Source organism: Eubalaena glacialis, chromosome 15 (assembly GCF_028564815.1).
Source record: "Eubalaena glacialis isolate mEubGla1 chromosome 15, mEubGla1.1.hap2.+ XY, whole genome shotgun sequence".
Lineage (NCBI taxonomy): Eukaryota > Metazoa > Chordata > Mammalia > Artiodactyla > Balaenidae > Eubalaena > Eubalaena glacialis.
Window position 1 is genome coordinate 86,497,892 of NC_083730.1, and position 23,759 is coordinate 86,521,650.

At 36.4% G+C, this 23,759-nt stretch overlaps 2 protein-coding genes across 6 annotated transcripts in view; one reads left to right on the forward strand and one right to left on the reverse strand.

Moving 5' to 3' along the window:
• Positions 1-2,122: 2,122 nt before the first annotated feature.
• Positions 2,123-19,077, reverse strand: RSRC2 (arginine and serine rich coiled-coil 2). 5 transcript variants are annotated; one of them, XM_061169126.1, is made up of 10 exons: positions 18,913-19,077; positions 14,634-14,790; positions 13,457-13,500; positions 10,796-10,986; positions 10,030-10,233; positions 8,755-8,877; positions 6,324-6,403; positions 5,152-5,381; positions 4,672-4,761; positions 2,123-2,772 (listed from the first exon to the last, which is right to left on the reverse strand). In XM_061169126.1, the coding sequence occupies exons 1-10, from the start codon at positions 18,916-18,918 to the stop codon at positions 2,593-2,595; spliced, it is 1,305 nt and encodes a 434-aa protein (XP_061025109.1). In that variant the 5' UTR covers positions 18,919-19,077; the 3' UTR covers positions 2,123-2,592. The 5 variants fall into 5 exon arrangements, with proteins under 5 accessions (XP_061025109.1, XP_061025110.1, XP_061025108.1 ...); XM_061169127.1 differs by having other exon boundaries at positions 5,152-5,384; positions 10,796-11,008; XM_061169125.1 differs by having other exon boundaries at positions 5,152-5,384; positions 18,913-19,076.
• Positions 19,078-21,579: 2,502 nt separating this feature from the next.
• KNTC1 (kinetochore associated 1) overlaps positions 21,580-23,759 on the forward strand; it is a 65,990-nt gene continuing 63,810 nt past the window's right edge. Inside the window, exon 1 of the mRNA XM_061169124.1 lies at positions 21,580-21,708. Coding sequence (XP_061025107.1) covers positions 21,580-21,708 — 129 coding nt within the window. The remainder of the gene's footprint in view (positions 21,709-23,759) is intronic.

Sequence of the window (23,759 nt, forward strand, 5' to 3'; positions counted from 1 at the left end):
AGATAGAGAAAAAACTCATTTGATGTTGACCAGGTTTGGGAGTAAAGGGTGAGTTCCATTTTGGCTGTGTGGTACCTTGAGGCAATTTAATCCTTATAAACAATTTTATCCTTATATAACTCTAGTTAGGTAAGTAACTAAACTAGTGGAAGAAATTTTTGAAGCACTAGTACATTGAAGGTAAAATTTTCGGGCTTAGTGGAAGTGTATATTACACAGATATTTGGCTAAGCTCCAAAGAGGACTGAACTAAAGATTAGCATTTGGCTGGTTCAAATTTTTATGGAAAGTAAATACAAAGATGATAGAGAATGAGACTTCATAGTGAAGAACAGAGTGGGAAAGAAGTCTAGGACTGAGCCCTAGAGGGCTGGGATTAAGGATGAGACAACTACAGAAATTGATGCACAGCCAGTGGGAGAACTAGGAGAGGGTCCCAGAGAAATTATATTTAAGTATATTCTTAAATCATCTTTTGGCCATGAAATTAACTTGGAATGATAACACAACTTAATTTCTGCTTCTATCTCCTTCCACCAACCTACTATAGTATTTAAGTTTTCTAATTTAATCACAATGAATGATCACCCAAATTGGAAACATCATCTTTGAATTTTCTTATCCTCCAAGCCAGTTGCTCTCACACAGCTTATCAAAACCTTGCCTCAAATAGTGTGGTCTTCTTGTCTTACTACCATGTCTTTAAAGAATCTCCTGGACAGCAACTTATGTTCCCGTCGCATTCAAGAGTAAAGCCCAAAACATCCATCATGGAGTACCAGGCTTTGACATGGAAAGCACAGTAACAGCCAGGAAAAAGGGGAAACAAAGTTTAAGCATATAAAAGCTTCCCTACAAACTCATTTCAAATTGAGCCAAGCAGTTAACTGTCCCCCACCCCCAGGACTCCAATAACTGTTTTGTAAAATTTAATTATGCAAATTGCAATTACCTATATGCCTCCCTCTAAATCTGCACTGTGCAGGATGGTTTCCCCTGGCTGTATGTAGCTGTTAATAACTTTACATATGACTAGTCCCAATTGGGATGTTAAAATATAAAATACCCCCTGGATTTCAAAAACAAGCATGCAAGTAAGAATGCAAAATCTCTACTAAGAATACTGATTACCTAACTCAATTATTTTAGACATACTAAATGAATCAAAATTAGTTTCCTGTTTAAAATTGGCTACAAAAATTCTTTAAATTACTAAATGAGTACAGGATGGACCATATCATTCATCGTGTATGGCCAGTTCCTAAAATACCATAGAAAAACACAGGAAGCAGTTTAATGTGTGCTTTTCATATCCACACTGCATTACAGGCCCACAAACATTCTTCCCCCCCCACCCCTGCCACAAACATTCTTAATGAAACAGATTTCAGAAGGTACAGCTCACCAGGAAAATGTGAATTTGGGATGACTCCAAAATGAAAAACCATGGTGTTATTTCCCTAGAAACTTGACTTTGTCACTGAAGCATGAAGAGCCATCTCTCCCTAAAATAATCGTGCTCTGGGAAAACCAAACATTTACCAAAACACATTAAACAGTCTTCCCTTGTGCTACTACATTGTGGAGATGTTTTTCAAAGGATTTTTCCAGGGAAAGCTAAAAATTATGAATTTGTTGTAATGAAAGCAAATGAAGTACAAGTTCTGTAGTCCCCTCCTTCCACCAAAACTATGCCCTAAATTTACTCAATTTAGTGACAAAGTTGTTTTCTGTTTTAGTACTTCAGGTTAGACAATTCAAAAGGAATAATGAGGAAAGGGCATACAAAGAACTTGTTATAAGGCACTTTATTAAAATAAAAGTGCTTACATCCCTTTAATGTATTAATCTATTTCCTGAATAACATATGGAATATTTAACAAATACTGTACACCAGTTCTGTCCCTTATAATAGTAGGAAAACAGATTTATTTTACTAAGTTTTTTCACTCCTCCCAACTTCCTTTTACATTTTTGCTCACCATGGTATTGCCTATAGCATAATTCTTTAAAAAAAAAAAAGGAATTTCTAGCCAGTGTCTTCTACTAGAAATTGCAAAATGCTACAGAAACCATAAGACAAATTCAAATAAGAATTCCAGGTAACTTAAATTAACACGAGTTTTGAGAAAACCATTTTTATTATCATCACCACCCAGCCTATTTGTGCTGGATTATGTACCAAATGGCCAGATCTTCTAAAGAACATCTACATAACATTTCTTTCATGTTTCAAGAGATGAAAATAACTGTACAAGGTTAAGTACAAAAGTACACAAGACAGTGGACACCAAAAATCCATGTATGAGATTTTATCCCATCTGCAGCTTTTATATATTTGAAAAGTAGAATTCATTAACTAAAAAATATTGTCCTTCTATAGTCCTGTCAAGTTTAATGGAAGCGGGTTTAACCTGATTACAACACTAACACCATTATCACTGATCTGATATTTACAAAAAATCGTATTTTTCAATAAATTAAAGTCAATGCAACACCCATGCAAGCTAGAATGCCAGCTGTTTGGTGAACAAGGACCTGACATCAGAACCAGAAGTCTATAAAAGTCCCAAGTATAAAGTGTGATTTTCTTCAAACTGTGTCCATTCCTCGCATTGATGATGTGAAACCCAATCCCATTCCTCTTTGTGTGTGGGTTTGTGATCTTGCCATTTCATACTGAGCATCTAGATTTCTGAATACTTCTTCCTGCTGTTTCAAGGTCTTGTAACTTTCTTCATCAACGGAGCTACATCCAGCTTCATCTTCACTCTAAATAACAGATACAAAATATACTATTAAAATGAATCCACCTAGGAATAAAAAGTGCTTCTCACTTAAAAAGTACTAGCAGATCACATTTTTGCAGTACATATTTGACCTCACTTAGCTTCCATTCATTCATTCAGCACCTATGGAATTCAAGGCAATGTTCATTCTAGGTACTGGGATAGAGCAGGACATAACAAAATCATTCAGTGGGCCCAAGGAAGAACATGTAGAACATGCCAGGGACTTCCCTGGTGGCGCAGTGGTTAAGAATCTGCCTGCCAATGCAGGGGACACGGGTTCAAGCCCTGGTCCGGGAAGATCCCACATGCCATGGAGCAACTGAGCCCGTGCGCCACAACTACTGAAGTCCACATGCCTGGAGCCCGTGCTCCACAACGAGAAGCCTGCACACCTCAACAAAGAGTAGCCCCCGCTCTTTGCAACTAGAGAGAGCCCACGCGCGGCAATGAAGACCCAATGCAGCCAAAAATAAAGTGTCTAGGGAAAAGTAAATAGAAAATGGGGATGGAGTTTAAACCAAATATCCCTTCAATGAAAAACCAACTCCCTTAGTAATAACCAATATCTGAACATTTGTCGACCTTACCAGGTTGTTGTGTAAAACCTAAAACCTTCCTTGGGACTTCCCTGGTAGCCCAGTGGCTAAGACACTGTGCTTCCAATGCAGGGGACCTGGGTTCAGCCCCTGGTCAGGGAACTAATCCCACGTGCCGCAACTAAGAGTTCGCATGCCGCAACTAAAAGATCCCGCTTGCTGCAACTAAGACCCGGCACAGCCAAATTAATTAATTAATTAATTTTAAAAAACCACAAAAACTCAAACAAAAAGCTTCCTTGAAAAAAATTAAGAAAGTCCGACCCCACACCAAGTACAGTTAGCCTTAAATGGGCATTTTTTCTTTTTATACATCTTTATTGGAGTATAACTGCTTTACGATGTTGTGTTAGTTTCTGCTGTATAACAAAGTGAATCAGCTATATGCATACATGTATCCCCATATCCCCTCCTTCCTGAGCCTCCCTCCCACCCTCCCTCTAGCCCACTCCTCTAGGTCATCACAAAGCACCGAGCTGATCTCCCTGTGCTTTGCAGCAGCTTCCCACTAGCCATCCATTTTACATTTGGTAGTGTATATATGTCCATGCTACTCTCTCACTACGTCCCAGCCTCCCCTTCCCCCACCCACCCCGTGTCCTCAAGTCCGTTCGCAATGTCTGCATCTTTATTCCTGCCCTACCACTAGGTTCATCAGTACCAATTTTCTAGATTTCATATATATGCGTTAGCATATGGTATTTGTTTTTCTTTTTCTGACTTACTTCATTCTGTATGACAGACTCTAGTTCCATCCACCTCACTACAAATAACTGTTTCATTCCTTTTTATGGCTGAATAATATTCCATTTAAATGGGAATTTTTAAAAGCAAATTAATTCCTTTTTACAAATTTTTAAAAAAAATTTACTAAGAGAAGCTTATGATTTTGAACAAGGTTTGCTTAAGGCATAAACATGCAGTAACAATCAATAACTGTTTTATTTCTTATGTTTTGGCCGTGCCGCACAGCATGTGGGATCTTAGTTCCCCAACCAAGGATTGAACCCACGTCCCCTGCAATGGAATTGTGGAGTCTTAACCACTGGACCTTCAGGAAAGTCCCTCAACAAATGTTTTAATCAAATTTAACAATTTGTATCGTTGACTAGTGATGATAATTTATTGGTTAATTCTGTGAAGTTAATCTAGAGAACACAAATGAAAGAGCACTAGAAAGTACCCAGAGATGACACATCACTGAAATAATGTTTAAGTTGAGAACCAATGTTACCCTAAAAATATAAAATGACATGAACTTTATTACAAAGTGTATAACTCACCTTAATACCCATTAATTTCCTAAATTTGACATTTTGGTCCTTGTTTCCAAAATTCAATTTCTCCCATATTTCAGCAGACTGGGATTTGTCCTGTTAAAAAAACAATGAATTTTTAGCATATGTAAAATTTAAATACCTTTTATTATGATACTAGATCTTTCCATAATATAGTCTTAGTAGAAAAACAACAGCATTTATGGCATTCCACCAATGGAATTTATAATTATCTTAATAATATGAAAAAAATCTAAGCTAAGGAACCAACACTTTCCCCTTAATAAATGTAGGGCAATATTGGTTTTCTTTGAAAGCCTGACTTAGATCATGCATTTTCCCCCCCAGAATTAATAACTGTAGCAAATTAAATTATTCCAGTTAGGCTCTCAGAAGAAAGATAAACCCAAACTAATCTTTTCCAATCCAAATTTGTTTTTCTAAGCTGAGGAATCAATGACAAAAAAGGAGAATAAGAGAACTTACTCCTTCTTTCTTGCCTTGCCAAAGCATTTTCCTTTTTTTCTCTTGTTCAGCAAATTTCATTGGATTCACAGCTGCTGGGTTGTAATAGCTAGGTACAGCTATTCCAGTCTCTGCCAAAGCTTTAGCCTGCAAGGCTGCCATTTGAGCTGCCATAGCTATCTGAGGAGTTACTTGTGTTCCTGATGCCAATAGGGCAGCAACATTGAGAACAGAACCTCCGGTAGCTGCAGCTGCTGAAAAGGAAATAAGTATGGATTTTAACCAAAACAAACCTCCTAATTTACAGTAATACATTATTTATATATAAGAGCTACTAATCTGCAAAAAGGCGGAATATTTTCACCAAATAAAAAATGACTGAGTGTTAAGCTTATAAAGCAATAACATTTTAGCAAACATTTATTTAATGTATTCATCACTAGACATTTCTGTATATGATCCCTTATATATACTTAAACCACTTCTAAGGATAAAGAGAATCCTGCGAATAACATAAAGGTGTATGATTTCAATGGAAATGAACTATAGTGATTGTAGCTAAACTTTTAATAAATTGACTTTTATTTGTATGGTTCTTTATAGCTCACAAAATGATCTCACAACATCTAATTTGAAACTCACAAGAAACGTTTAAAACTATTAAACAGGTATTATACACACTTAACATACTAGGCCCAAGTCCTATAAAAGTGCCAGGTCTGTTACTTCCACCCTCCAGATTACATTTCATACAGGCTCTCTCTGATCACCTTTTAATCATCCACAGGCAGTGTGTCTGTGTTGTCTAAAAACTTGATTTCCTTAATAGTAAGACATAATACATACTCCAGTTCATCATCTTTAATAAACTGTATTTCTAAAATCATAACTAAAAGACATATGCAGTGACGGCTAAACTGCTACATGAACAAGAATAGTCACTATTCACTTTTCAAAATTATCTACATTGACCAAATCAGAAATACAGTGCAAAAAAAGTTTTATGAGGTACAAAAGTTAACACTAAAAATAACATGCTCACAATTCAATTAATAATTTACAGCATACTGATCTACAGCATACTGATGGGTAGAAGGGATCATACGTGATTCTCTTCCTATTACTTTTCCTGAACTTTTCAAATGTTTTACCAAAAAATGTCATACTTACATAATAAAGAAAACAAAAATTACCTGCAGCTATTTCCTGTTGTTTTTGTTTTTCAACCATTTCCTTTTCTCGCTGTTCTTGTAATTTCTTTGCCCTTTCCAACCTGTCAAAGACAATTTAATAAAAATATCAATATAAAGCCAACATTTATCTCTATGTATACATATGTAGGCATAAAACACTTTATATAGAATTTTAAATAAATTTAATACCTTCCCCAAATTGATATCTGCATGTGGGAAAAAAAGCAATCATTCTTAAGATGGTATCAGTCACAATTAAATAATATTTCACTACTGGTTTTAAACATTTTTAATTTCACTGAATAGCCAACAACTCTAGTAGCTTTTATATATAGTTCCCACAGAGAATCATTAAAATGGTTAAGAGATAAAAATTATTCAATCTTCATCAGTGCTGGTTATAGGATTAAGGATAAAATTAAATCTTGCAAATTGAGGCATTGAGAAAACATACTGAAAACTGAGTAAATCTTAGGGTACATGCAATAATTTATAGAATTACCTAAATGCTTCTTAAGGGAGGCTGATACAGGATTAAGGCCAATCAAAACATGCAGATGATTTTTATATCTAAACAGATTTTATTAGTCTCTAAATCAGTGAAAATTAAAAAGCCAAAAATAAAATTTAAAAAAGGGCAAGCAAACCCTGCCATTCTCTATAATCTAATAAAATGGGGGGAAAAAAACTAAATATTAGAAAATTACTTTTAGGAGGTAAAGAAATTATTAGCAAAGGAACTGGAAACGTGAAACACAAATTCATCCCCAAACAAAAACGAATTCTGATTCACACTAAATTCACCACTGAATACACACACTAAACAAAATGTGCTGTCAAGTAGGTATCTATCTGGTATATAGCAAATCGTAAGTAATGTTATCTTCACAATGAGTTCCTGAAAGAGAAAGCCCTTTTCTTCCAAAGATTCCTTGATTTACCAATCATAAGTTAAACACCACCCTCTCCCTCCTTTAAAGTGGTATAAAGGGGCAAGGATTGCGGAAAAAGTCTTTTGGGGGAGGGGAGCAGTGGGCACTACAAGTAAAATACAGTAGTAGAAAACTGACATTTAACAATTGCTGTAATTTACATAAAAGGAGGATAACAATCTATAATTTTGTTCCCTTCTATTGAGCACACATGAAAGAAAGACAAGTAGTACAGCCTTGAATTTGTCCTTGGAAACAAGTTTCTGATTAGGATTAATGTTAAAACAGGTTCATAAATAAAAATATTTCCAAAGCAGTTTTAAAAATTGTCATCTGAAAATCACTAAGTAGACTAAGTTAAAGTTTTAGATGCTAGTTATAGATTCAACTTTAGTATAATCCAAAAATTAAAATACAATAAACTTAAGAGTAAACAAGAATAAACTTTAGGGCTTAAAAAAATTCATGATCAAAGTTAACGGACCATTCTTTATAAATTAGTTCAGATATTGTAGAAAATTATTTCCTAATTCTGTTGATTTTAGTTTCAGTCAGAAAGTGATTGACAGCTACTGGCTGTATATTTTAAATGGCCACTGCAGGTTTGGAATCAATACCATTCACTAAGGTGAATGGAATGAAGAAGGGGTGAGCTCACACCTTTGCTGCTGCTGCTGTTCAGCTGGAGTTTCTGCCAGGCTGGGTTCACAGGGCAGCAGCCCATCAGGTTACATTGTGATAACTGCATTTTTGTAATAAAAAAAAAAATACAAACTCAATTTCATAAAGAAAAAAAAAAATCAAAATCAAAAGATTTTAGTTTTCAGAATATGGGAAAACCTGCAAACAAGGGCTTGGATTCTACTTTACTTCTTGCCTCTATGAGGCAGTTCTTTCAATGGTTTTGCAGATTTTGGTTAGACAGCCCTGCTGTGTGTGGTCCCACAATCACCCATCTTTGAAACATTAGAAAATTTTAAAATACAATGATCTTCCTATGTTATCACAGCAGTAAAAACTTTAAGATCAAATGAACTGGCTTATTATTCGCCACCTTCAAAATAAGAAAACTATTGACAGAATTCTACTTATTGTTTCAGAGACTTTTCTTAAGGAAGAACAAAGAAAGTAAAGACAAAGCAGTTTTAGATGCAAAATTAACAGAGTTCTTAGATCACATTTAAGATTTTTTAAAAAGTTCCAATGGCCAACTGAAAATATTTACGAGTCTAGACTTGAGAAAAATGAACTAGTTAATCATGAAGAAAAAAGAGAAACTGTTGAAGAAATACTCTTTCCAGTTGTGCAAATAAGCAAATTAAAGATGAGAATTAACAAACCACTTAATGCAGTTCTGTATCACAAAACTGCCACAGTAGTTATGGCTAGATTTAATTATTTGAATTATCCTCTGAAAGCATTCATTTGGTCCACACAATTGAATATCTACCTCAAGATGAAAAGGAGAAAAAAATGTATCGAATAAAAAATACACGCACCTCCTAGCTAAAGCTTCTTGTGCATCCATTGCTGTGTTTCTGCCTCGGAAGGGAGGTGGGCTAGGAGTTCGGCTTAAACTTCTGCTAAATCTTCTCGGTTTTTCAATTCTCTTCTTTCTATCTCTTTAATAAATCATATTTTACATGTCTCAGTATGGCCAAGTAATAATTATTTTATTGAATCAAAATAAATTATAGTTACATAGTTCAATAAAAATTAAACTGGTCTAGGAAATATATTTTGAACCCTTTCCTTTCCACCTCTGTTGTACACCTTCCATAGGCACCCCAAGTTCCTTGTGTAAAAGACTAGTTTCTATAAATTCACTTAACCATCCCTGTTTCAGATGGACATTTGTTTCCAATCTTTTGCTATTATACCCAATGTTGCAAAGGCTAGACTTGTACATTAGTCATTTTACACTTGTGCAGGTCAATAGGTAGGATAAATTCCTACTAGTGGGATTGATAAGTAAATGGTCCTAGTATTCTAATGTACAATGAATTAACTTGTAAATGTTTTCAAAAATATAAATCACTAAAACAAAATGAGAAAAATTAAAAATAGTCATTGATTAGGATCAAAGGTATCAGTGGTTAAAACTAGAAATGCCATAATGACCCGAATTGCCCAAATGGTGATTTAAAAAAAAAAAAAACAATGGTAATTAATGGTGAAATTACCACTTACTTTAGATTGACTAAATCTCCTAACTGGTAAAGTTCAATTTAGGCAACTATTACATACTAAAACCACTGATTAAAAACTGAAAAAATGATCAAACAAGTGACAAACCAAGTTATTATAAACCAAAGTACACTTTTACCCATATTTCATTCTTTTATAGACTGTTTGACTTAATGAACAATGAACAAAGAAGCTGTCAAATTAACTTTATTACCAGTATCTGTAAATATAGATATAATACACTATTAATAATATTAATAGAGACTAAACATATTCTCTGAATATTTATAATTAAATGCTCTTTATTGTATTTCTTGCATAAACAAATTAAAATTTCCTTCCAATCAAGACAAGTGTGGATTTATAAGCTCATCTTTTTGAGTATCTGAGAGAGTATAACCAGTACGGTGGATTAAGCACACATACGGACTTTGCTTTCAGATGCATCTGGGACCAGGTCCTAGCTTTACCATTTAAGAACTGTATGATATTGGGCTTCTTGAGCAAGTTACTTAACCTTTCTAAGCCTGACTTAACAGACCCTGTGAGGGGCCTATTTGATTTTATTCAAGATGATGAATACCTACCGACTTCTACTCCTTGTCCTACTCCTGCTTCTACTCCTATGTCTGTGTCTTGATCTTGAGCGGGAACGAGATCGGATCCGACGTTTTCTCTCCCTGCTTCTGGATCGTGATTTCTTCCTCTCTCTGCTTCTGGATCTTGACTTTTTCCGCTCCCTACTCCTGGATCTTGACTTCTTCCGCTCTCTGCTCCTACTACGATGACGCCTGAAATTCAAGTACATAAATTTGTAGTTACTTAGAGGGAACACAATAAACTGATAACGTCAAAAAAGCAATGTTTCCTACCCCAATTTAAGATTCTGTTTAATAGCTTGAAGTCTATTGCCGTACCAAACTATTTCTAAGAGTAACAATCAAGTTATTCTACTACTGAAAATTTTTGACCGAATCTGATACCACACACAAATTCCCCACAGAAATCCGCAAAATATGTTGCGGACACTGGTTTCTTAAAACACAACGAAAAAGCCACAAAAATTTGAACCATGACCCAGTTTCTCAAAAATCTTTTAACCCATACCTAAATAAAACCTAGATTAGCGTTCAGCAGCAAACGAATCCTGCACCAGCAATGTAAAAGGATTATGATATTGGCAAACTATATAAACATAGTTCAGCAAAAATTTTTTCACTGTGACAGACAACTCAGAAAGTTAAAAATACCAATTTTCTAACTAAGATTTTTTTGGGTGTTGCTCCATTAATGCAAACCTTTATGTAATTCAGGAGTTCTTCAGAAGGCATTAACTTAGGAAAAACTACTTACCTTTCACGAGACCTAGACCTTGAATGACTTCTGCCTCTTGATGACTTTCTTTCTTTGCGTTTGTGTCTGTCCTCACCATTTTCAGATGAATTTAGCCGCTCTCTTCCTTTATCAGAAGAATGCTCTTTGTCATTATGTTCCTCAGACTTGTGTTTCTTAGAGGATTTATCTTTGGATTCATGTCTTCTTGCCTGTTTTAAGAAGAAGTTGGTTCTTTCAGGAAAATAGTGCAACAAAGAGAGTTAGTATGGGTATCAGTAGCAAAAATGTTGTGATGCAACATTAGTAACCTTAGGAGTGTGTGGCAAATTTAAAAAAAGATCTAGTTTCACATCACCCAAATGTTGCAGATGTATATTACTAATTTTACTTTTTCTTTATAAACCCCCCCAAATGCAGTTTCCACCCCCAAATACTTTCAATACCACAATCAAAACAATAACTTTCAATGTTAATAATATCGAAAAACCACTATTTCAGAAAAAGAGGAATCCCTGATGTTTCTTTTATCTAAGAGGGAAGTACACATGTATCAAAATTTTTTCAATTTTCCAACAAACCTTTTAGAGAAACAGACATGTATATACAACAACTTCTAAATCCAGAGTACATAATATTAAGTTTTAAAAGTTAACAATAACGAAGATAAGGACACAAAGAAATGCACCAGAAAAATGCATTTCCAATTAGGTAACTAAGTAAAATTAACCTAAGTATTAATATCTTCTGCAACTTCAAATTACTTTACGCAAAGTTAAGTGTCCTTTTTATAGCTATACTGCCACATCCTTTCTTAAAGACGGCTCTTGATTTTTCTCCCAATCCTAAACTGTGAAGCAATCACTTTTCATCTTGCAATATCCCAACAGGCTTGGAGTTCTATTACATTTCATGTACCTAGGGTAGAAAATGGCAACCATATCTGTTTTAATTTTTATGAAATCAAACTAGGTGTAACACAATTAATCCCTATACCATTATATAATACATACTTCCCCCATATTCTGAATGATTATAAAAACCAAGGCTTTTGCTTTCACAACATATGCATTCAGAGACCGAGCTAAATTAATTGTATGATCAAGTCTCCATCCTACACTCACATACTGAATTAGGAAGTGCTAAACATTCGATTTCCCCACATTAAGATTTGTCAAATCCATCTTGTAGCTAAAGCTTAAAATCCTGGACATTTCAGAATCACAATTTTAAAGCTGGAAGGAAACTCAGATCTTCTAATTCCCCTTACTTTATATATGACTAAATTAAGATCTAAAGTCACAAAGCTACATATTAGGAGAGTTGAACCCAGACCCCATATTCTTCTGACACCCAGGCCACCGTTTTCCACCACAACAGGACACTTATCTCATAGTTCCCAGAATAGACCTTAGCATATTTCCTTCCACTCAAGATTAACTTTTCTTAAAAACAAAAAACTTAGTCAAACATTTTAGAACATGCATGGTGATACATCAGAAAAGGATCATAGTCTGTAATTTATATTTTGCAGAAAAATAAGAGACCTGGAGACACAGCTAAATTTTAGTTTCAATGCCAGTTCTCCATATGAGCTTATAAAAAAGACTATTTCCTTGATTTTGCCATATGGTGGCAAACTGGAAAAGCTTTAAGTGGTTAAGCTTGCAAAAGTTTTAGTTTACTTCAAACCAGTTTTCCAAACATAACATTACTATTATTATTTTTTAAAAAAACCATTAAAACCCTTAACTGATTTAAGATATACTTAAGGGAAATAGGAGTTTGAATGACTAATAGTTACCTTATCATGAAGTAGGCTTATTATTTTGCTATCTGAGTCTGCAGCGTCTTCAGTTCAGTCTCTTCGCGCATTAGCACGCTGAGTATGATTTATTATAGAAATGTTATCATGTGAGCTAAACAAAATAGTCATTTTCACAAAAACTCTCCTAAATTAAAATTCAACAGAGCTTCCATTAGGGAAAGAGGTGAAGTCCCTGCCCACAGTTGTTTAAGGAGTCCCTTGCCCAGCCCCCATGAGACTCTTCTCCCTTTTTGGCTTCTACTTCTGCTCTTCCTTTGTTGGCTCACTCCTTGTCTTCTCAGGTGGGCAAGTTAACTCCTCTGCAATACAGTTGCTGTCTTTCTTTATCCTCAAGTTTTGTGTCACCGCCATCTTTCCAGCAGTCCCTCACTGACACTTTTATTTCAAAATTCAATACTATTCTTAGGGAATCAAACTAGTTTACTAATGAAAAGGACTCTCATTATCTTCCATAAAGAAAAAGTAGCCCATAGATATCTAGAGTATTGCTACTTAAAGATGATTGCTATTTAAAAGTCCTGAGCAGTCGTCAGGCATAAAGAGACTCGGGACCTCAGATTAATGGAAGCTCTGTGTGACAGGCCTAAAAAACCAGTTATATTCTTCATATGAAATTTTTATTGTGAATATTTTCACAACATAATATTAATAGTTTTTGAATGAACTTTTCATATAAACAACTATCTTCTTGAAAAATGATGAATCCAAATCATGCTTATTTTATAACTGAATTAAACCTTTTAAATTTCAAGTTTTGGTACTTACCTTGACAATATCATATATTCACACAAACATTTCTACCAGATACTTTACAAGTATTCTAAAGTGCCTATTCACTACAAAGTGTTAATTACCTCTTTGCTTCTGCTCCGGCTCCTGTGTTTTCTTCCTTCATTATCTGTGAACACACAAAAATTCACCATAAATAATGGTACAGAAACATCTCAAACACAAACTCCAAAACTCATACAAAGGACATTTCTGGCCACCTGCCTAACTAATCTATTTACTAGTCATCCTCTAAAGCCTATTTTTTTATGGCAGGGGTGGGATTATTCTACTACAGTAATACTTCATGTATCTGAAATAAATCAAGCAATCTGAGCAAACCAGAATATAATCAAATAAGTAAGCAAAAAAAGTTCCACAACAAGTCCATGTTCCATGACACATGACAAACAGACTTTGTCTTTTAGGTGGTCACAGATTCTTTATATTTTACAAAACATTCTGTCCAGTTCATCTTGCTTCCTATTACATAGCAAAATTATAAAGGGTCTTATTAGAGGAAAACAATTAAGAACAAAAGGAACAAAGAATGCAAGAGAAAACAAACAGGTTGAATTATACTCGGTGTCTTGTAAGTAGTCAAAAGGATGTTACAGTTTAGAAAAATTCCCATTAAAAAGTAGTTATGATGATACTGTACAATTTCAAACATATACAAATAAAAATTACATTTGAACCATTTTGTAGATGGACTATCTGTGGGTGCAAAGGATAAATAACCAGAGCCCAGGTCCTGAAACTTTTAAACTCATTTCTATTCTACTTCTCTTTTAACTACTTAAGTATTGATTCATTAGCAATACATCATGCTTTCTATGCCACATCAGTCTAGTTAAAAAAATGCTCCAAATAAGGAGCACTTCAAAACACTAAAAACTCTCGCTTTCAGAAATATTTTAACATTAAGTTAAAAAGAAAACCAAGGCTAAAAATATTCTTGTAACTCATGTCACAGATGTTAAATAAGTTCAGAATATATCACTGCCCAGACTACATCTTTCAAAATACTGTTTTGCCTATGTTGAAAGGACAAAATTTGAACATCTGAGGGATAATAGTTATTGTGACACAAATTTAAGCATACATTTTGTCTTTGACAAGTTATAAAATTCCTGTATTAGGACATTCGTATTCCTCATAATTGAAAAATTCTCCAGAAAATTCCCAATGCACTTTTCACTATCCATTTCTCAATGGGAAGAACACGTTAATTATATCAGTAAACTTATGTCTTATACATACCTGACTTTCGTTTTCTTTCTCTTGACCTTGATCGTGATCTTGAATAATGATGTTTTGAGGCTCTGGGAGAAACAGATACATCGGACTGCTCTTTTTTCTTATCTCTATCTGGGGATGTCTTTTCTGGGGCTAGTCCATCTCGTTCTGTATCACTAGCCTAAAAGTTTAGAGAAAAATGGTTATAAATTCTTAACTGCATTTAAAATGTTTCCAATTACTTAAAAGAGTGAGAAGGCAGGAAAGATAGTTATCCTTGAGTTTTACAAAACTAAAAAATAAAGAAAATCAAGAAATCAGAAGAACTTATTTCCAAGTAGCAAAATATGCTTTGTACTTGCTAAGTAGGCCTGAATAAATTGAAATGACTAACCCAATACCAAAGAGACACATGTAACTGAATGGATATATCTTTATTTTTTTTAATCATTATTTTTATAACTTTCAAAACATTGGGGGAAGGGGAAAATAGGGCTCCAAGTATTTCCAATAAGTATTCAAGCAGAGAAAATAGAGTCCATTTCAGATCTGTGAATTCATTTAGTTGACTTTACCAATACTTGTATTTTAAATTAGCATAAAGAGGCATTTAAAAATGAATTGTTAAAGGTTAAAAAGACCGAGGACTGTAAAATCTTAAAAAGCAAAGAGAATGGTTCTAGAATGTTATTAAAAAAAACAAACAAACAGAAAATTAACTTACTTATCTGAGAACCCAATCTTAATTTCATTAACCCTCTTTAATGAAAGCCCCTTGGCACAGTGCTGCTGCAAAATATGGTCTGCCTCTCCTCACATATGCTCTGGGCTATGGAAACATTAAGTTGTTTCTGCTTTAAAGCATTTTATAAGTTATCACAATATAAATTAAAAAAAAAATTTAAATAGTCAAGAGTACACACTCTTTCCCAAAGACCTGATTTACCTAGGAGAGTAGGTTCCTTCATGAAACTGATTTAAATGAGTCATAGAGGGACTTACCTGGTGACGCAGTGGTTAAGATCCGCCTGCCAATGCAGGGGACACGGATTCGAGCCCTGGTCCAGGAAGATCAAACATGCAACGGAGCAACTAAACCCGTGCACCACAACTACTAAGCCTGTGCTCTACAGCCCGTGAGTCACAACTACTGAGCCCGCGTGCCTAGAGCTGGTGCTCCAGAACAAGAGAAGCCACCGCAATGAGAAGCCTGCGCACTGCAACGAAGAGTAGCCCTCGCTCTCCGCAACCAGAGAAAGCCCGTGCGCAGCACCAAAGACCCAAAGCGTCAATCAATCAATAAGTTTATTAAAAAAAAAAAAAGTCATAGAAAAAAAGCTTCAAGGAGAAACTAGAACCTAAATGTTCTCCTGAGTGAGATTCTGATAAAAGGCAGGGAAAACAGTTTCCGTAATATGTGGAAGGTGGACGTTGGTGACCCATCTAACCAGAGAGGAAATAAGAAAACAGTCAATATGCCTGGGGAGTTTATTACTTAGCACATGAGTTAGCAAAGTATCGCCCTTGAGCTAAGAATGACTTTTACATTTTTAAAAGGGTTGTTAAAACAAGCAAGCAAGGAATGTGACAGAGACTGTATGCTGCACGTGGTCCACAATGCCTAAAGTATCTACTAACTTGCTCTTTACAGAAAAAAGATCTGGATTGGGTAAATAGTGAATATACTATACATTTTCAGCAGGAGGAATAATCACATGATAATGCACTTCTTCCTTTAGGAAGATTAGTCCAGAAAACAAACACCAAGTAAACTAAATGGGGAGTACTTTAACAAATGAAGTGTGAGAGGTCACATTATTTTAACTATTTTCTGACGGTCAAAAATACACCTAACTCGATGTTAGACTTCAGGAATAAAATAATAAATTAAAAGGGAAGGATTTACAGGTTAGTTAGGACGAAAGACATATTATGTGTTACGCCTCTAACAATGTTACCAAAAAACCCAGTAACAAATAGGACGAAACACCTAATTACTGGGGAGGCCCATTCCAGCACACACGTTTCTCTATGTATGGATGATTTCTGGAATCATAAAATTTTTGTGCAGAAAGGCTCTCATCTCTTAGAATCAAGCTCAACTTTCCCATTTCACAGATGAGATCCAGCAACATTAGCTGACTCACGTAAGATGGTACTCTCTTTGCTGTCTAATAGTAATACATGACACTACTCTATCACACAACTAAAGATGATTCTGATTTTCACAACTAACATTGGTCATTTTCTTTTAGTCTTGTTCTCATCACTATTCTTTTTTCTTTTTGGGCCTCGCCGTGTGGCACGTGGATCTTAGTTCCCCGACCATGGATGTAGCCCGTGGCCCCTGCAATGGAAGCATGGAGTCTTAACCACCGGACCACCAGGGAAGTCCTCTCATCACTATTCTTTTTTTTTAATTTTTAAATTTTATTTATTTTTTTATACAGCAGGTTATTATTAGTTATCCATTTTATACATCTTAGTGTATATATGTCAATCCCCGCATCACTATTCTTAAGGATTATTTCTGACAGGTCTATGATGTGCTGTGTTGGTAAAGTTACACTCAGTAAGATGCCCTTAAGGGAAGGCACTCTGTAAAACGGGCTAATAACCTACACCAAACAGCCATTTTCATCTGTAAAACACACTACAGGACAGAAACAAAAACCATCGTATCACTAAACATATATGAATAATAGGGGGCCGCTTAGCTCACCCGAAGCTTTTATTTCCTTGAGAATATATTATAGTAGCATAACAAAAGTATCCAAATAAAATTGAGTATTAAAACTTCTCTGAAAATATCTAAGATTTCAATTTAGTATGGACCTATGTGTAAATCTTAAATGCTAACTGCAAAAATGCCCTTCACTCTACCATTTGCTCTATTAGAAAAACACCACGGTTTCTTAAAATTCACATCATCTTTAAAACCCCAATGGCACTCAAGACATAGTATAGGAATCTTTTTCCAGTGCAAAGACGGCACATTGGACTTAATACTAGGCCACATCTCGAGGGGATCGTGTCTTTTTATTGAACAAGGCGCTGCAGAAACGAATGTCTGAATTGTTGTTGTTTAAATATTTGAGCCCAAGTAAAATAATACTGTTCTTTCAAGTAGATTAAGAGGCCCAAAACACTAGTTAAACAAAAAAATATTTAAATCGATTATGTGCCCAACTGTTCGAACAGGGGTTCTAAATCGGTTATCAGAAACTGGGTTCTAAATGAAATCAATTAAGTATGGGGGCGCGCGGGGGAGGGGCAGACAACGATTTCTACTTCCAGATACCCCAATGATCAGGATGAGTAATCTACGAGTTTTTCGTTATGCTTAATAGTCCTATTTATCTTCGAAAACGAGAAAACACAACTTTTTAGTCAATGGAAAAGAATGCAAAATGTTTGCATTTTTCTTGTAACCGGGTAAGTAAAATGAAGTAATCACACAATAATGCGATCCATCAGGATTGGGCATCCTATACCCAAAGCAGGCTTAATTTCTCAGAAAAGGTAATTTAAGAACTGTAGCTTTCATTTAAAATTAAACGGGCCTATGAAGGACTCCCTAATTTAAAGTAACAATGCCCACGTTAGGGCTTTGATTATGTTTCTCGAAGACTTCAAAATGATTACATCAGGAGCCGCTTCGGAAACGGAGCGTCAGAATTCGCAGCTCCAAAGACTTCTCATTAAGTCGAATTTTTACTCCCTTGGAGAAACACGTTCCCTAGATGCTTACTAAGGAATAAACTAAGGTTTACACAGACGTTCACCCTAACCGAAATCATGCAGCTAAAATCATCTCATTGAGCGTAGGCAGAATAATCGCTATAAGACCGCTTGCTCTCTTCTCACGTTCTACCTCTTACAGGCACCGCCTTTTTGACCCCATACTTTTCAGAGACGACCCCTGATCCCTTTTCTCTCTTCCCCAGCCCTTTCCCACCGCGAACATAAATGCCCAAGCCCTAACGAAACTCAATATTAATCACCAACCAGAGTGAGTAAGCAAAACTGGAGTCAGTTCTGTGGAACAAAAGGAACATAAAACTGGGAAAGACACGAGGAAAGTTCTGGAAGAAAAGACACTCCCTGCGGCTCCCCACCCCCATCGACACCGCCTTCTTTCCCCCTCCCTACAGCAGCCAGCCATGATGGCGGGCGCAGAAGAAGGCCGCGGCGCCATCTTGTCCACACACTAGCCCCGACAACAGCTCTGGGAGCCGTTCATCCCTTCTTTGCAGAGCAGCAGAAAAATACGCCTGACTTTAAACTCAGATTCGGCACCTACCGCCATAGTGCAGAGTCCTGGCCGCTACGGCGGCACCTCCACTTGCCGCTCTCCACAGTACCGGCCGCCTAAACGCTTCGCCAGACTGAAAACGCTCGCGCGAGAGACCCGGATGGCACAAAGAGGCTAACAACCGGTGCGTCGCACAGCTTGCTGGGAGGAAAAGGGGTGGTGATAAGAGTTTCTGTAGCAACGCGGTTCGACGGTGATTGGTTGTTCTTTTGAAGGGGGGTTGTGAGGCTGGGGAGGGGGGCGGGGCCTAGAACACACCCTAGAATGCGCAGCCTGGATATCGGAATGGGTGGAATTTAGGGTGGGGCGACTTCCTATTTCGATTCTAAAGCAATCTTGGCCTCCGCTGGCCGCCGTAAAAGGGGTTGGGCTTGGTGTTCTCCCGCCAATTTAAATTTGTGGCATGGACCCTAAAGAGACTGGGAACGTCTGTTGGAGCTCGGAAGGGCGGGGACGATAAACTTGAGTGCTCCTCTTTAGTTTCTTCAATTGCAGGTGAGGAGGGTGAGCCGCGCTGCTGTAGGGAGCTGCGGGTGGATTCAGGTCGAAGTAGCAGAGGCCTCAGCTCAGTTCGATGTGTTTTCCCCTCAAGACGCTCGCGGGAGAGAGGTTGGAGTCAGTTCTTGCTGGCCCCGGTGTCCAGCTGAGAGCATTTACGCGTGGAGGCCTAAATGAAACTGTTTCATTTCGCTTAATTCGTTAATCTGTTCACCCGGCACCCAGAGGAATCTCAAATCGTTAATCACATCATGTCACTGGTCTGCTTAGTATCTTTCCCTCCCTAGCATTGAGGATGAAACCCAATCTTGTAATCAAGGATTCATTGGCTCCACCTGTTCGTTTAGCGCCCGCACTTTTCCATTCTTGCTGTGGCCCGGCAGCCGCCCCAAACTCATTCCACCCTCTGAGCCTTTGATGCTCGGCCTGCATCTTTGTCCCCCCGAGCTTTACATAGTCGGCTTCTTCATATTCGGGTCTCAGCTCAGATGTCATATCTTTCCCTTCCCAAACAGGTCTCTCTTATGCGCCCCTTCCCCCCATTCATTTGAGCACTATTTGTAATTGTGCGTTTACTTATTTTTTCGTGGGGAGGCAGTTAATAACTGGCATGAATTTGAGTCTTGTCTAGCTACATCATTAACTCGCTTTAGGTGACCTTGGCCGTTTACTTAGTCCCTGACTCATGTTTCTCAGCTGTAAAATGGATTGTTGGGCAGATTTAATGAGTGATGCATTCAAACTATCTTGCCTACTTAATACCATCTTTATTTTATTTTTGTCTATCCTTCGTACGAGAATATAAATTTCATAATGACAAAGACCTTTTCTGTCTTCTTCACAGCTGTATTCCCAGCTCCTAGAACAGTGCCTGTGACGTAGTAGGCATTCAATAAACATTTGTCAAATGAGTGAGTGTGACAGACCTGGGAGGCTGATGATATTTCACTATTTGTACAGATGTGGGACTCTGAGACCCATAAAAGTATTCACTCCAACCTGTCTTAATCTCCTCCCAACTCCCACCCAAACACAGCCACTAAAATCGTGTATTCTAGCATACTTTGTTTTTGTGCCCTTGCTTACACTCCTAGTAAGAACTCTTTTCCTATATTTGAAAAGCTCCTGTGACCTTAAATTTCTAACCCAAATGTTACCTGCTTCCACGAATAACAATAGTGAATTAGATAACACTTAAATTGAGTGCTTGCCATGAACGAAACATTGTTTTGTGAATGTTTGAAACTCATAGTGACCTTTCCGGCTACATACAACTGTATTCCTATTTTATAGATGAGAATTGAGGAGCAGAAAGGTTAAGTTACTTGCTTAAGGACAGCAGCTTAGTAGATGTGAAAGAACACGAAGTCAAAAATCATTTCTTCCCTGTACTGTACCTTCCAAAGATTTAAAAACATATTTCTGCGAGCACTTACCAAAACAACTGTAATTATTTGGTTATTGTTCCCCACTAGTCTTGATCCAAGGATTGTTTTTCATTTTAGTATTCTATGCCCACCCATATCCAATGAAATGAGTTATATAAGTCCTTGCTGATGAGATAGTTAAGTGACTCGAAAGGTTACAAATATACTCTTTGGTCCAGTCAGAAACCTAATGCAGTTTTTTCTTCCTCTCCTTAACATTTTCATTTATTGTATAACAATACTGGAAACATGAATGGACATTTTTTTTTTTAAGTTCATCTGGAACCTTACCATTCTAAGATATCCCATACAGTCTGACTTCAGAGCCTTCACTATTTATTGCTATATTGGTTAAAGGTTTTTTTCCAAATGAAAACTTGTTATAATTTCAACTAGGCACACAAAATACTAGAAGCTCTAGGACAGATTGGTAAGATTGGAATTGTTTCCTTGTGTCCCTAAACCAATATGTTCTCTAGTGATAATCATAGCTCTAGTTCCATGTATCTTATTGATCCAAAGTGTCTAGGGACCACAGAAATAACACAAAGACAGAGAAGTCTTTACTTATTGATGTGTGTGTGTATATATGTATATTTTGGGGGGGGCGGATAAAGCATTTTCATTTCCCAAGGAACTGGAGTCTGTGCAACAATATAATTTGGCCTAATTTTACATGTTGTCACAGGGAAGGCAGTGGTTCCTGTCTCAGGAAAACAATCTCAGAAACATGTGGAATGATATTGAGCTGCTAACAAATGATGATACAGGAAGTGGGTACCTAAGTGTTGGTTCAAGAAAAGAACATGGAACTGCTTTATATCAAGTAGATTTACTAGCGAAGATCTCCTCCGAAAAGGTAATGGTTATGACGCTGACTGTATTCATTCACAAAATTTTTACTGAGTGTTTAGTAAGACTAGTAGCCACGTGGTAAATGTTTTATAAATGAGTATAGTCCTTTCTCAGGGAATCAAAGTTCAGTATCAGATTACTGGAAATTTCCATCTGAATTCCCCCTGAATCATCTTATGGTTAGTATTCCAAACCTGAATTTTTCATAGCTCCTCTTGACATTTTAGACATACAGATGTATATAAAATGATACAAAGAATATCCACCACCAGCTTAGGAAGTAAAACATTACCAATAGAATTGAAGCAAGCCCCTGGAGCCCGCTCCTGACCCCAGGCTCTTCTCATACTCCAGCCCTGAGTTAAACACTCTACTGAGGTTGAGATTATCCTTTCCATGAATTTCTTTCTATATTTTAACTTTCTTCTTTTAATAACTATTCCACCATTCTCACACCAGGCTTGAAACCTTATTCTCTGCCTTTTATGGAAAATATTGCTCTTAGTTTTTTATCTTTGATTTCCTTTCTCAGTAATTTGCTTTTGATAAAATTTTGATGATCGTGGTAAACAAAAGTTTCTTTTAGAGAAAGTGCAAATGATCTTCTGTCACAGTATTATAGCCCAGGATTCCTCTACTTCCCATAGTAAGTTAATGTAATGTTTAATTCTCTAATTAAGAAAAAAAAGTGTAAAAGAAAGGAGAAGAGACCAGACAAGATTTTCATTTTCTAGGGCTAGAAAGGCAGGGTCTCCTCTGGGGAACCTTATTCACAAATGGCCTCAAGTGTAGGCTTTTGACTTTTCTTCAAATGAGCATTCAGAGACCCTGGCCAATAGGGATTTTTTTTAAAAATCATTCTTTATTCAGCTTGTATCCTGTTGTCAGCCTATACTGCTTTGTGGCATTTAAAAGTCACAGAATTTATAAATTTTATGAGTAATACATAAAATTTTTGTATAATAAATAATTTTGATAAATTGTGTTCTTTGGCATTAAATTGTTTATTTGTTAAGGCAAAAGTGTAAAGAATACCATAAGTTCTGTAATGACAAAGTGGTATTTCTTTATTTTTTTAATATTACCAGCAGCCTTAAAAGATGGAAGTGGCCCAGGCCACTTGATCTCTGAGGGCTCCTTCCTGTTGAAAAATAATAGTGTGTATTGAGCTTTGAATTCAGTTAACAACTAAAGTTCCATTTGTTATTAGCTTGGGGCATTACTTGTAGCAAATGCTATGTTCACAACCCATGCTAGGCCCTTGGTAAGGTAACATTATCTCTTCTTTTTAGGATCTTTCCTTAAAGTTAGGCAGACAGGACACAAGCAATGAAAGATATCTATCTAGATGTGCAAGTCAGTATATGAGAAATACCAAATGAATGGTGCAGACAGTAAATGCAGTAGGAATTCAGAGAATGGAGAGCTCACTGTGGGTTGGGACAATTTAAGGAGCATTTCATAAACTAGCACCTGACTTGGGCATTAAGAAAAAAAAAGGAAAATGAAAGCACAGCTTACCAAAATATGTAGAATGCAGCAAAAGTAGTGCTTAGAGGGAAATTGAATGCATATATTAGAAAAAAAGAAAGATCTAAAATCAATAATCTAAGTTTCAAGTTAGGAAACTAGAAAAAGAAGATGGACTTCCCTGGTGGTCCAGTGGTTAAGACTCCATGCTTCCAATTCAGGGGCCACGGGTTTGATCCCTGGTCAGGGAACTAGATCCAACATGCCGCAACTAAGACCCAGTGCAGCCAAATAAATAAATTAATTAAATATTTTTGAAAAGAAAGAAATAACAAGAGAGCAAAAATTAATGAAATTGAAAATAGGAAATTAATAGAGAAAATCAATGAAACCAAAAGCTGGTTCTTTGAAAACATGAATAAAATCTATAAGCCACCAGCCAGGATAACTAAGAAAAAAGAGGGAAGACACAAATTACTAATATCAGGAATGAAAGAGGGGGCATCACCACAGATTCTGTGGACATTAAAAGGATAATCAAGGAATATTATGAACATCTCTATGCCCACAGATTTTATAACCTAA

Excerpts from the sequence above, each read along its gene's own strand:
- RSRC2 (XM_061169125.1), bottom strand. Across the intron at positions 5,385-6,323 it reads ACAACAGGAAATAGCTGCAG|CAGCTGCAGCTACCGGAGGT; the intron begins GTAATTTTTGTT and ends TTTCCTTTTCAG. Across the intron at positions 4,762-5,151 it reads GGCAAGGCAAGAAAGAAGGA|GACAAATCCCAGTCTGCTGA; the intron begins GTAAGTTCTCTT and ends TTTTTTTAACAG.